The following is a 15,490-nucleotide window of genomic DNA, read 5'->3' as shown; positions in this document are numbered from 1 at the left end:
AAGAATACACAATAGACTCATAATACACTTCTCATTATATGTAATTTTAATTTCTGGAAAACTTAATTCAACATATCTTTTTATAAAAATAATTGAGATAATATTACATAATATATAATTAATTTATTTTTCTGCAACATCGCGAGAGGGTCTCAGTCTAAATTCTATAAAGAAAAAGTTAAGAATGTTAGTTAAAGTAAAGAAGATCTATGTGGTACCAACTCATGCTGCATTATCACATGCTTTGAATTTTCAAAATAGCTGAAAAGTTGGAGAAAGGGAATATAATTTGGAAAAGCAGATTAACTAAATTAAATTATCCCATTTTAAGGTTTGAAAGAGTCTAATAAGAAGAAAAAAGTATTACTTAAAATGCATAATTGGGTAGACAACACTGTTTTGAAAATATTAACAAATAAAATTAGATGAAAGGATGAAGGTACAAGTTAATTTCGCTTCAAAATTGTTTGAAGATTCAATGAATTGTCAAGAGTGTGTGTATTGCCTGTAAATTCCCACCACATGAACCATATCATCAAAAGCATCAGAATCTCTTTATAAAAATAAATCAAAAGCATCAAAATTATCCTTTCTCTCTTGTTAAGTAGAGAGACATTGAAGCTTCTTTTTCTCCTGTTAAGAAAATAATAATGGACAGTCCGAATTCTCCTCTTCAACCTCCTACTTATGGTAACTTGATCACTATTCTTAGCATTGATGGTGGTGGCATCAGAGGAATTATTCCTGCAACTATTCTCTCCTTTCTCGAGTCTGAGCTTCAGGTAATTTTATGTTGTGTCTTTATTTTCTCCATTTTGATTTTTACAAAATCAAAACCATATCAAATAAGACTAAGGCAACTTTTTCAACTAGTAATTATAGTCAAGAATTAGGAGTGACGGATCAAGAAGAAAAATGGATTAGGGATAAATTCAACAATAATATATTGATTATATTATATATTATAATATATTATATATTATATTATATATATATATATATATTTTCTTAGCAAAAAAAATATTGATTATATTGATAAGGTTTATTATTTATACAGCAAATAAATTTTAAAAAGAAAATATTATAAAAGTTATATAGGTAACTTGAAAATGATTAAGTGTATCTCTATATTTGAATTTTTTTATTTATTTATATGGAATATTTTTTAGTTTCTCTATTTCTAAATCCATATATACTATTTTATTTTTTTAATCATAAGACTTTCTAAAATATCTAACAATTATGAATTAAAGCTCAAAACCTTATATATCTTATATTACTAAAAACTACATATTCTAATAATCTCAGAGTATGGAAATTATTCTGATCGAAAAACGTATATACGAAAGAATGGAATTCTTATATCTTTGATAGAGTGTGGAAATTCTTATCTATTTTGATACTAGTATTTTATTGGGAAAGTCGGAGATCGACGATCGAGATGATCGTTCAAGAATATTGAAATCATGAAGATCGAGAAGGATTTAGAAGTTATCATATCTTAAGTTTAGGAAATTTAACATTATCTCTAAATATATTATTTACATTTATATTTATCTTAGATTAGAAATTCTCATATCTATATAAGAGAATGTAATTTATAACTTTATTCTTATGAGAGTCTAATTATAATTCTTCCTAAACACTTTTGTGTTCTTTACTCTCATCAATTTATCATGGTATCAGAGCCTTGATCCAAATCCTATGGGTTAAGGTTCGTTTGCTTCCTCAATTACCTAAAAAAAAAAAAAAACTCTAATTTGTTTGACGTAGTGTTGCTTGCTTCTAACACAAGCTTCACATCTCTTCCTTCTTGTTTGCTTGTCTGCCTTTGGTTCTATCCTCTCTGATTTGCTGTAAGCAAGGTGGCTAGTTTTTCGAAGACCAAGACATTGGTTTATGAACATGGACCTATTGATGGGTTCGTTCAATCTTTGGTGACAATGATGTTTTTCTCGCCCTCGCGAGTATGATATCTCCTTTTCATTAAACTTCTTGCCCTCATGAGTTGTTTTTCTTTAGTCTCGCCACAGCGAACTACATCCGAACCTCGCAATCATGCGAGCTACAACCGAACCTCGCAATCGCAAGTTATTTTTTATTACTTGAAACCTACGATCGGGTCTAAACGATGATGACCTAACGGCTGGGTTTTATAGCCGCTTTGAACCCTACGATTGGGTATAAACGTCGATGACCTAACGGCTGCGTTTTGTAGCCGCATTGACCCCACGTCTGAATATAAATGTCGATGATGACCTGACGGCCGGGTATAAAGCCGCTCTTTTGAAGATTTGTTCAATTTCACACGTGTTACCACGTATGAGCTTGCCGGGCTATTGGGAAAATAGGAGATCGACGATCGAGATGATCATCTAAGAATATGGAAATCATGAAGATCGAGAAGGATCTTATCATATCTTAAGTTTAGGAAATTTAACATAATCTCTAAATATATTATTTACATTTATATTTATCTTAGATTAGGAAATTTTATCTCTATATAAAAGAATATAATGTATAATTTTATTCTTAGAAGAGTCTAATTATAATTCTTCCTAAACACCTTTGTGTTCTTTACTCTAATCAACGTTGGTTTATTGGTTTGAGGACTCTGTAATAAACGTTGCAACTAAAAGCATGTCAAATATTTTATAACAACTTTCGTTGTTAGACTTTGAAACTTACAACTTTCTCGTAATTGCAAGCACATTAACTAATTATTGATATATAAATAAAGCCATCATAATCGACTAAGAAAATTAATTTGGATAAATTTTAAGATGAAACTAAATTTTGAATTGTGTCAATTCAACGTATTAGTATTGAGTTCGTCAAATAAGTTTTGGTTTTTCTATTTTTTCTATTTTTTATGTGCTTAGAAACTAGATGGGGAAGGAGCAAGGCTTGCAGATTACTTCGATGTGATTGCGGGGACGAGCACAGGCGGTCTAGTGACTGCAATGCTGACCGCCCCAAACAAAGAAGGTCGTCCCTTATTTGCTGCCAACGAGATCAAGGACTTCTATCTTGAGCATTGTCCTAAGATTTTTCCTCAAGATCAATTTCCTTTTTCGGCTGCGAAAAATTTGTTGAAGTCTTTAACCGGACCAAAGTATGACGGTCACTACCTTCACCAACTTATCAAAGAAAAATTAGGAGACACAAGATTAGACCAAACACTCACCAACGTAGTGATTCCTTCTTTTGATATTAAACATCTTCAGCCTACAATCTTCACTACCTATGAGGTTTGCATATTGTAAATTCATATATTCTTTTCAAATAATTAAAAGGTTTACAATTTACATGATATATTGTTGGTGTTAATAGGTGAAAACTAAACCTTTCAAAAACGCACTACTTGCGGATATTAGCATCTCAACCTCAGCTGCCCCGACTTATCTGCCTGCCCATCACTTTCAAACACAAGACTCGGCCGGGAACGTCAAGGAGTTCCATCTCATTGATGGTGGTGTTGCAGCTAACAACCCAGTAACTTTTCAAATTATAATTTGGGTCACTTAGTTATATTTTTAGAGCAACAAAATTATGATCCGTACATGCTTTGACTATAGGCTTTGTTGGCCATTGGAGAAGTGACAAAGGAGATTACAAAAGGTAAAACTGATTTCTTTCCCATAAAAGCAAATGACTACGGAAGATTTCACGTCCTTTCGCTTGGGACCGGTGATCGTAAGGTCGATGAGAAATTCGATGCAAGAGAATGTGCGGGTTGGGGAATGTTGAGTTGGTTGACACACAATAATTCCACGCCAATCATCGATGCCTTTACACAAGCAAGCTCCGATATGGTTGATTTTCATCTATCTACCGTATTCCAGGCTCTCCATTCTGAGGCTAACTATATCCGTATCCAGGTAAATTATATGAATCATTAAGTTTTCCTTTTATACTATATACACAATAGAAAATTCGCATTGCGAGTCATATATTCATGATCATATACATTTTTGAATTGCTATAACAAACAATAAACATATATACACGCTCATTTTTTGACCATTGAATCTTACTTTTCTAACCAAACTGTTTGGGAATCATTTATTTAGGATGATACACTAACTGGGGACGCATGCTCGGTTGATATAGCAACAGAGGAAAATTTGAGTAATCTGGTGAAGACAGGAGAGAAACTATTGAAGAAACCAGTGTCAAGAGTAAATCTAGAAACGGGGCGCAATGAGGATGCCAACGAGACTACAAACGAGAAGGCTCTTATCATGTACGTTTAATGATATAATTTAGACCATAGAGAAATAAGACCAACTTAAATTTTTAGTATCATGTTTGATGTGTTTTTTCATTTTTTCGGTGATCACTGGGCAGGTTAGCAGGAATCCTCTCCGAGGAGAAGAGACTTCGTGATATTAGATCTCCTCATGGAAAACCGTCCCAAACGCGTTTAAACAAAACGTCGGTTTGTTTATATAACTCATTCGAGACTAAAGAGCACATGTCTAAATAATGCTAGTCGTAAACTCGTCGCTGAGTAATCATCCAATAGTCGCTAAATTTGGCGACTACATATGTAATCGTTTTCTTTAGTCGGAAAAACTCTGTTTTCATGTACTCTATCTTATTACTCGTATCATATTGGTAATGCACTTTGATACAAACATCTTTGTAGCAATTTCTATACAATATCTGATTATTAAGAGTATCTATAGTAGTAGGGTTGGTGTAATTTTGGTTTTATTGGCATTTAGAGTTTCAATTTTATACTCCCTCTGTTTTTCATAGATTGATTTCACACATATTAAGAAACACATTTAATACTTACATTTTTAATCATTTTATGAAATAAAAATAATTTAATAACAGAAATATTAATTCTGCACATACCTACTAAACCTTCTTTATTGTTGTAATAAAGCCAATTACTTCCTCTACCAACATGTTAAACTCTTCGTATTCTCACGGTATTTCTCTTTATTTCTTCTGATAAATACTTTTATTGCTAATCAATTGAAAGGTCTAAAAAGGGTTTGACCATTAATTATTCCTATTAACTACCACTTTAATTAAATACAAAATCAATCTATTAAAAACAAGAAAATAAATTAAAACATCAATCAATGAAAAACGGAGGGAGTATAATAAATGAACACCAATATGTTTGGCATTTTTCGTAGTGTTATTGGCTTTTAGAATTTTCCGGTATATAAGTAAAAATAAATGAAAGTCATATGGTTGTTTAATCTCGACAAGCTGATCCGATCCAAAATCCAAAACATATTTTAATGTGATTTAAATTTGATTTTTTAATCCGAATGAATTAAAATGCATAACAAAAAAGATAACATTGTTTTTCCGATTTGGATGCATGTAAAAGATTTTTAAAAAATTGATTTGGTCATCTATGTCACTAAGACACATTTATTTTTTTTTGGTCATACATCCCAAAAGAACTATGTAGTTAACATGCTTGTGCTGAAGCGATTTTAAGATGGGTGATCTATTAAGAAGTGATTGTCAATACCGTATGAGTTATTTGTAGGATCCGTAAACAAGTTTTAAAATCCTCTAGAAGTAGAGAACCAATGATATTTGTGTATTTTTACCTCAAAGTTTATATCCAAGTTAAATGAAACATGTCTTTATTTATATAATACAAAATATACATATATATATCTCTACAAATTACAAGAGAATCATTGATACTTATGTGTCATGCCCACAATTATTCTTATCTTTTTTTTTTTCATTCTTTAATTCTATTATACTTCTCGCCAAATATTTATTTAATATACTATTCTAACTGAAGTTATCAAAATTAAATATCACGAAATTTTAAATAAGAAAGTTTTCATGTGAAGATTTTATTTATATGAATGCATTATGTTTTTTAATTAGAAACTTAGACAATATAAACATACAGCGTATGCATTTCGACACCAACAAATGAATTGAAACAACAAATCTATAAGCCTATATTTATAACTGACATAAATACAACTTTAATTATATTATATAAATCATTATAATATATAAAATTTAATTTGTATGTGTTATAAAAGAGTATTTGATTTTATGGTGGATATATAAATATTTAATGAAGAGAAAATTATACCCGCAGAAAGATCGGGATACTGAATAATAAAGAGATGAGAGGGAGAGAGATTATTACTTCTCTTATAATTGAAATAATGCGAGTTGTGAAGGTGTGAATTACATCGAACGATTTCGATCGTTTATATAGAGGTAGAAAAGATAAGTTACTATGCTGCATAGTGACGGTGGGCTCCACACAAAATATTATTTTACGATCGTTTACGCATGTGTATTTGATGTTGCAGCTTTCCTTGACTTTTACAACACTCCCCCTTGGAGACCAGTGTCACTATGTCTCTTGCGTAATATTTTATGTTGCCTCGTTAAAAACCTTTCTAGGAAAACCCGGTGGGAAAACCCATAGTAGGTAAAAAGAGTGCAACCGCGCAAGCTCCCCCTCGAATGATCAGGATCATAACTTACAAGTCTTGTTGACGACGCATTCCAATGTTATGAACATGTTTCCTGAATATAGAGGTGGGTAATGATTTCGTGAAGAGATCCGCAGAATTCTCGGATGATCGGACATATTTTACTTCAATGTCTTTATTCTTCACGAGTTCTTGGGTGTATGAAAAGAATTTCGGAGGGATATGTTTGGTTCTATCACTTTTGATATATCCTTCCTTCGTTTGGGCAACGCATGCAGCATTATCTTCATATAGGATGGTTGGCTCTTTGTTTACGTTGATCCCACTGCTTGATTGAATGTGTTGGCTTATTGATCTCAACCATACACATTCTCTACTTGCTTCATGTAGTGCAATGATTTCAGCATGATTTGAAGAAGTAGCCACAAGCGTTTGCTTCTGGGAACGCCATGATATAGCAGTGCCTCCGATTGTAAAGACATATCCAGTCTGTGATCGGGCTTTATGTGGATCTGATAAATATCCCGCATCTGCAAAACCAACAATTTGCCCTTTTGAATTTTTAGGATAAAATAATCCTAAATTTATCGTCCCTTGAAGATATCGGAAGATATGTTTAATCCCATTCCAATGCCTTCTCGTAGGAGATGAACTGAATCTTGCCAAAAGATTAACGGCAAATGATATATCAGGTCTTGTACAATTAGCAAGATACATAAGTGCTCCTATTGCACTTAGATACGGTACTTCAGGACCAAGTATCTCTTCATTTTCCTCATGCGGTCGAAATGGATCACTCTCAACGTTAAGTGATCTAACGACCATAGGAGTACTAAGAGGAGTTGCCTTATCCATGTTGAATCGTTTTAGCACTCTTTTAGTATACGTGGATTGGTGCACAAATATACTCTTTTGGGAATGTTCAATTTGTAGGCCAAGACAAAACTTTGTTTGTCCGAGATCTTTCATCTCGAATTCCCCTTTTAAATAGTTTGTTGCTTTCTATATTTCATCTTGAGTCCCAATTATATTTAGATCATCAACATATACCGCGATTATCACAAATCCGGATTTTGTTTTCTTGATGAAAACACATGGGCATATAGGATCGTTCACGTATCCTTCTTTCGTTAAATGTTCACTGAGACGATTATACCACATTCGCCCAGATTGCTTTAACCCATATAATGATCTTTGCAACTTTATTGCACATAACTCTTTGGGTTTAGATTTCAATGCTTCTGGCATATTAAACCCGTCGGGAACTCTCATATAGATATCTGTATCTAATGATCCATACAAATATGCTGTAACAACATCCATGAGACGCATTTCTAAATTTTCATCAGCCGCTAGACTCATCAAGAATCTAAACGTTATTGCATCCATAACGGGGGAATATGTTTCCTCATAATCAATCCCGGGTCTTTGAGAAAATCCTTGAGCTACAAGACGAGCCTTGTATCTCGTAATTTCATTTTCCTCATTTCGTTTTCTAACGAAAACCCACTTGTATCCAACCGGTCTCACATCTTCAGGTGTGAGTATAATAGATCCGAATACATTTCGCTTATTGAGCGAATCAAGTTCGACTTGTATTGCATCTTTCCATTTTATCCAGTCATGTCTCTTTTGACATTCATATACCGACTTTGGTTCTGGATCCTCGTTTTCCTCATCAATTTATTTTGCTACGAGGTATGAGAAAACGTCATCGACTTCATCCATTTTATTTCGATCCCAGATCTTTCCATTATGGATATAGTTGATAGAAATCTCATGATTTCCTTCAGGTTCACGATTTTCTACATCATCATTATTCTCATGATTTGTCTCCTCCAAAATATTTTCAGCTATTTTGGGAGTATCGAGCTTTTCAGCTTCCTTTCGCTTTCTAGGATTTTTATCCTTAGAACCAACTGGTCTACCACGCTTCAGGCGTGTTCTAGACTCACGTGTATCGTCTGCTTTTCCATGTTCTTGTGGAATTTCGATCCGAGCAGGAACATTTGCAGCTGGAATATGTGATTTGATTATCGTTTTAGTATCTGCAAAAGCATCAGGTAATTGATTTGCTATACTTTGTAAATGCATAATTCGTCGAACTTCCAGTTCCGACTGTTTCGTAGGAGGATCAAGATGTAACAAAGATGGTACGCTCCACTTTATATTCTTTCCTACTTGTTTGTTTTCTCCCCCTAGAACTGGGAACTCTTTTTCATCAAAATGACAGTCAGCAAAGCGTGCCGTAAAGAGGTCACCAGTTCGAGGTTCTAAATACCTTATAATGGATGGAGAATCATAACCCACATATATCCCTAACCTTCGTTGGGGTCCCATCTTTGTATGTTGTGGCGGTGCTACATGCACATATACCGCACAACCGAAAATCTTTAGATGAGAAATATTTGGTTCACGACCAAATACTAGTTGTAATGGGGAATATTTATGATATGCACTTGGTCTCATTCGGATAAGTGCTTCAGCATGCAAAATAGCGTGTCCCCATACAGAGGTTGGGAGTTTTGATCTCATGATCAATGGTCTTGCAATTAATTGCAGGCGTTTAATTAAAGATTCAGCCAAACCATTTTGTGTATGAACATGAGCTACAGGATGTTCTACTTCAATTCCCGTTACCATACAATAATCATTAAAAGCTTGGGATGTGAATTCACCAGCGTTGTCTAGTCTAACTCTTTTAATATGGTAATCAGAAAACTGAGCCCTCAGTTTGATTATTTGAGTTAGAAATCTCGCAAATGCCATATTTCGAGATGATAATAGACAAACATGTGACCATCTGCTGGATGCGTCAATTAATACCATGAAATAGTGGAATGGTCCACATGGTGGATGTATTGGTCCACAAATATCTCCTTGAATTCGTTCAAGGAATTTTGGTGATTCTTTATCAATTTTGGCTGGCGATGGCCTTATGATAAGTTTTCCAAGAGAACATGCGGCACATGTCTTTTTATTCCCATGATATATCTCCTGGATTTTCAATGGGTGTCCATGTGAGCTCTCTATGATTTTTCGCATCATCGAGGTGCCTGGATGACCGAGGCGATCATGCCATAATGTGAAATCTTCTGGATTTCTTTTAATCACTAGATGCGATTCGATTGCACTTATATGAGTATAATGCAATCCTGAAGGAAGTTTTGGAAATTTTTCCAATATAAGCCTTTTTCCCGATTTATCAGAAGTTATGTACATATACTTCTTTTCATTCTCAGTTGCAGACTGAGTATCATATCCTTGAAGGTATATGTCTTTGAAACTCAACAAATTCCTTTTAGATTTTGGAGAATACAAGGCATTTTTTATGGAAAACTTGGTTCCATTAGGCAATATAAAGTTGGCCATACCAGTTCCTTCAATCACGTCTACAGGACCTGATATTGTATTGACAATCATGTTTGTCGGTTTTAAGTTAGAGAAATATCTTTTGTCCTTTAGAATAGTGTGTGTTGTCCCACTATCTGGTATGCAAATTTCTTGAGCCATTTCCTTGGAGATTGTTTCATCCATTTCTGTGATTAAGATAAACATCAATAAAAAGAAAGTAAATTTTATTCATAAAAGGAAAACACACAATAATTATACATTAAATTGTTGTTAAAACAACATTATTTTTCAAAATAACAAAAGCATAATATTATATATATGACATAACTAGAGACTATTTCAGCAGTCTCAATACAAGCTCTCTAGTTAACCGCAAAAGCGGTCTAATCCAAATCATTTGCAAAGGAGGGAGAATCGAGATACGATGTATCCTCGAAGTTTTCTGCTAAATTGACTTCTTTCCCTTTTCCTTTCGTGGAATTCATTTACAACTTACAAAGATGTGGAGGAGTTCGACACGTACGGGCCCAATGTCCCTTAGATCCACATCTATAACACACATTCTCACTCTTCTGGGTGGAATTTTCTTGGTGTTCCTTCCCTTTTGAATCATTTTGAGGACGAACCCATTTGAACGACCCCCTTCCACGTGAGTTGTAATTTCTTCCACGCCCACGATTAAAACGACCACCACGACCCCGATATGATTGATTCCCTTTCTCGGGATAGTTTACATCCTTTTTCTCCGGATTTTTTACATCCGTTGCATTCACTTCAGGGAATGCTTTGGTTCCTGCAGGCCGAGCATTGTGGTTTTTGATGAGAAGTTCATTATTCTTCTCTGCTATCATAAGCGCCACAATCAGCTCGAAAAACATTTTGTACTTGTAGTTCCTGTATTGTTCTGCAAGAACATAGTGCTCCTTATGGAATGTAAGGTAGGTTTTATTGAGCATTTCGTCTTCGCTCACTTTCTTACCACAGTATTCCAACTGAGCCACGATTCTTAACATGGTAGAATTATACTGTGCTACCTTGTTAAAATCTAGGAACCTCAAATTTGCCCATTCGTCAAGGGCATGTGGGAGAGTTATTGCTTTCTGGTTGTCAAACCTATTTTTTAAAGCTTTCCACAACTCCACGGGGTCTTTTACATTTGCATAATCATGCATCAGATTTTCATCTAGATGCTTTCTTAGAAAAATTATCGCCTTTGCCTTTTCATTGGCAGGTGATTCATTTTTCTCTTTTATCGTCTCCAATAGATTCTGCGAATCTAAATGAAGTTCCACATCAGTGGTCCATGCTATGTAATTTGCTCCAGTGATTTGAAGAGCTTGGATCTTAAGCTTTTCAATGTTTGCCATTTGTTTTCTAAAAATAAAAACATGGAATATTATTAGAAATCTTTATTTAATTTATTTTAAAATATATTTAAAATGAACCGTTTACATTAATAATGCAAGCGATTACAAAAAGAAAAAGCGTACAAACAAGTAAACTAATGGTCAAACGAAATTCTTGCGGAGTAAAATCTACAACGCAAAGATTATAGATACACATAATAATGATTCCAAAAACAAATATTAAAAATAATCGAAACATTCTTCAAAACTTCAAAACTTCAAAATTCTTCTTCTTTTTTCGGAGAGATTTTTTTAGAGAGATGAAAAATTTTGTTTTGATGAAATGAATGAGAAAATGAATGAATTTATAGATTGAAAAATACTATTCCTAGCCGTTGGAAAAAGTTGAATTTTTTTGAAAAATTTTTGAAATTTTTTTTTGAGACCGTTGGCGGAAAAAGATTTAAACAAAAAAAATTAATCTGAAAAATTAGAGATCAATAAGATAAAAATTATCGACTCAGATAAAAATATTTATACAGGTGAATAAACCATAATATAAACAAATAATTCACAGTGATATTATGGTGACGAATTATCCACATAGAAACAGTAAATATATATGTGGCGGCTCAGCCGACCGGTAGCAGAAATAAATATTTAAAGCAGTGCATAAAATTAAGGCGGCTCAGCCGACCGGCAACAGAAATAAATATCTAAAGCAGTACATAAAATTAAGGCGGCTCAGCCGACCGGTAGCAGAAATAAATATTTAAAGCAGTGAATAAAATTTCAGGTGGCTCAGCCAACCATTAACAGAAAATAATTAATTATGGTGCATGAAGTAACATATATATACATATATAGTTTCTTTTATTTATTTATATAATTTTCTTTTCTCTTTTTTTTTTTTCTCATATTTTTTCTTTTAACGAGGCGACATACCGCCCGGTATAATACCGTATTTTTTTCAGCGATCATAGAGTGATCGTGCTGATAACGTGTTATAAAAGAGTATTTGATTTTATGGTGGATATATAAATATTTAATGAAGAGAAAATTATACCCGCAGAAAGATCGGGATACTGAATAATAAAGAGATGAGAGGGAGAGAGATTATTACTTCTCTTATAATTGAAGTAATGCGAGTTGTGAAGGTGTGAATTACATCGAACGATTTCGATCGTTTATATAGAGGTAGAAAAGATAAGTTACTATGCTGCATAGTGACGGTGGGCTCCATACAAAATATTATTTTACGATCGTTTACACATGTGTATTTGATGTTGCAGCTTTCCTTAACTTTTACAACAGTATGTATATTTATAGGCTAAAATATTGTGTTTTGAAAATCTCGGGATTCAATGATAAGTTTTTTTTGATTATTTTATTAAAATTTTAAATAACATAAAATCTACACGTGCGTGGACACGAGTACTTACCTAATATATACTCCCTGTACATTTTAGGATGAGATAAAAATCTGAAAAGTTATATATTAAATAAATACTATAAAATAATTGATCTCAAATATTTTAGGATGAGATAAAAATCTGGAAAGTTAAAGATGTGAATCATAAAAAAACAAATGGCTAGTATTAGTGCCTCTCCCCACCTCATGCATTGGGCAGATTTCTTTTGCACATTCTTTTCTCTGATTGGTCCATATGGGTCCGACTCTTTTCCCTTCTCATTTTTCAATGAGTTGAATTTTAATTAAATACCAAAAACATTACATTAGTGAAATACTATAATTCAACAACCCCATAGGAAAAAAATAAATCAACAACTTCATTATACTCATTTAACTGTTGAATTTTTTTCATTCGACACTCCTATTGTAAATTGTTTTAAATCCACAAAAAATAGTTCATTAGCCTAATTAACTTAATTAACTGTATTGTAGAAAAGGGATCTCAATTCTGGATAAAGTGGTTGCTTGTTCTTCGGGTGGATTTACGTATGCCACTAGACCATGGTCATTTCTCTTTCTCCTTTGATTTAGGGGGTGATTAGTCATATATCATAGTTTTTTAAAATATTATTTCTAGAGTCTTTTTAGAGTCTTTTTAAGTATTTACGTGATCATGATGAATTTGGAGATAACAGAGCATTTTGGAGCAAAACCAAAGAATAAAGGTTGAAGAGACGAATTTGGAGTCAGACCAAGTCATTAGTGTCGATCAACATAGTTGGTGTTGGTCGACACTGTTCGCGGCCCAAGAAAAGTCTCGAGTATTAACAAGTTTTGAAGATTCTAGAATTGCCGAAAAGACTTCTTTATTTGCAATATTAGTCCATGTACATTTTTGAGAATATAAATAGATTTTTGGGTCATTGTTTTAGATCTATCAAGCTTATCTTGCTTTTTTACTTTGTGTTCTCTGAAAGCTTGAACCCTTTAGATGATAATTGGAGATAACTTTTCTTTCAGAATTCAAAACCCTGTAGAGAGAAGATCTTTCTAAACTATGTTCTCTTCTTGTTTTTTTTTTTATGATTTCTACTTCAATCATGTTTTGTGTTTCCATGATTATGTCTAGGTAGTCTTCTTGTTAGGCTTAGGGATTCTCAATAGGGATTTGGATGAATAGTTAGATTGATTACTTGTTAGGATAAAACTATAGAGTTCTTCACTTTTGATTGATCTTAATGCTAATTCTATAGTAGGTAACTAGAATTTGATGTTAGGATAATAAGTTAGCCACAAGAGTGCGCTTATTTCTTGAACTATCTTAGGTGGGCAAAAGTAGCTATTCTCAAATAGGTTTGGTTTAGATACTTCTGTGAACAAATCAAACCTGATCGTGAATACTCGTTTAGTATAAGGAATTTACAAACGAGAGTTGAAATTCCGATTATTAGACATAGATACATACGAGAGTTTGTTGATTATAGTTTTGTGATTTGAGTTCTAGAACGGTTCTTAATTAATCCAAACAATATTGATATATCTACAATTCTGATACTTCCTGAGAAATTCCCTAAGCCTGACGTTTTTTCCATCTTATTTACAACTCGATTTAATTGTTTTTTCTTGTTTTAAATTACAATCTTTCTGTTTGGCTTGTGTGAACAAAAGAATTTTGTGAATCCGACTCTTAAGTACTACGACGATCTCTTTATTTGAGAGAGTTACTTGAGATCAATTGGATCCATATCAATTAGCGCGTGACTTTGAAAACTTTGGGGACATTTTAAAGTATTAATAGTTTTTTTTCTACCAATAAGGTTTTTTTTTTGTAAAGTTCTCACAACCACTTGTTTTCCTATTTTATTTGATGTCTCAAAATCACGTCTTTAAAACTTATTCTTAAAAAACTTTCTTTTTTCATCACCAAAAAATAATTGAAACTTCTTTATAAATTTACATACATTTTATCACATAAACATTTTAATAAATTAATTATTATCATTTTTTTCTTTTCTTTTGAGATCTATTTCTACTCATAATCATTTTTTTCATTATCACCATATTATTGAGAATTTTTCATTTATTTATAAATTTTTGTATTTTTCTAAATTTTCATTATTAATAAATTTATTTTGTTACTGTATTGCGACATGAATTAATATTTTGGATAATATATATATATATATATATATATATATATATATATATATCTATATATATATATATATATATTTATTTATTTATAAAAAATATCATAATAATAAAATAATATTTGCAACTTCTACAGATTTTTTTTACAAAAATTTTCACATTCAAAATTTCCTATAGAAAAAAAAAATCATAGTATTACTAACTAAACAAAAAAAAAGCTATGAAAAATATATAATGGAAAGACGTAACTATAAATGAATAAATGCATTTTTAAAAATATAACTATAAACTGAAAAGAGATGACTGTAATTAAACAAACACAACCGTAAATAATTCAACGAAAACTCAAGAGAAAATTAAATAAAAAAAACACAACCGTAAAAAAGATAACCGCCAATATTTAAACGAAAGGTTGCGATAAAAAGACGCAACCGTTCAGAGGCGCAAAAGACATTTATTGAGATTGCTATATAGATTAATTATTATCATTTTTTTCTTTTCTCTTGAGATCTATTCCTCCTCATAATCATTTTTTTCTCATTATCAACATATTATTGAGAATATATTCATATATTTATAAATTTTGTATTTTTCTAAATTTTCATTATTAATAAATTTGTTTTGCTACTATATTGTGACATGAATTAATATTTTGGATAATATATATTTATAACTAAAAAAATTATAATAATTGAAACTTCTACAGAATTTTTTTACGAAATTGTTTTTTACATTCAGAATTTCCTATATAAAAAAAAATTGTTACCAATCGTTTTTTC

At 32.2% G+C, this 15,490-nt stretch overlaps 1 protein-coding gene across 1 annotated transcript; it reads left to right on the top strand.

The window, feature by feature from the left end:
- Positions 1-390: 390 nt before the first annotated feature.
- LOC9316876 (patatin-like protein 2) lies at positions 391-4,708 on the top strand. The gene is made up of 6 exons (XM_002880763.2): positions 391-782; positions 2,883-3,251; positions 3,334-3,495; positions 3,579-3,881; positions 4,074-4,246; positions 4,351-4,708. The coding sequence occupies exons 1-6, from the start codon at positions 651-653 to the stop codon at positions 4,487-4,489; spliced, it is 1,278 nt and encodes a 425-aa protein (XP_002880809.1). The 5' UTR covers positions 391-650; the 3' UTR covers positions 4,490-4,708.
- Positions 4,709-15,490: the final 10,782 nt, after the last annotated feature.

Source organism: Arabidopsis lyrata, assembly GCF_000004255.2.
Source record: "Arabidopsis lyrata subsp. lyrata unplaced genomic scaffold ARALYscaffold_4, whole genome shotgun sequence".
NCBI classification, from domain to species: domain Eukaryota; kingdom Viridiplantae; phylum Streptophyta; class Magnoliopsida; order Brassicales; family Brassicaceae; genus Arabidopsis; species Arabidopsis lyrata.
The sequence above is the reverse complement of the archived record's forward strand: the minus strand, read 5'-3'. Positions and strand labels throughout refer to the sequence as shown.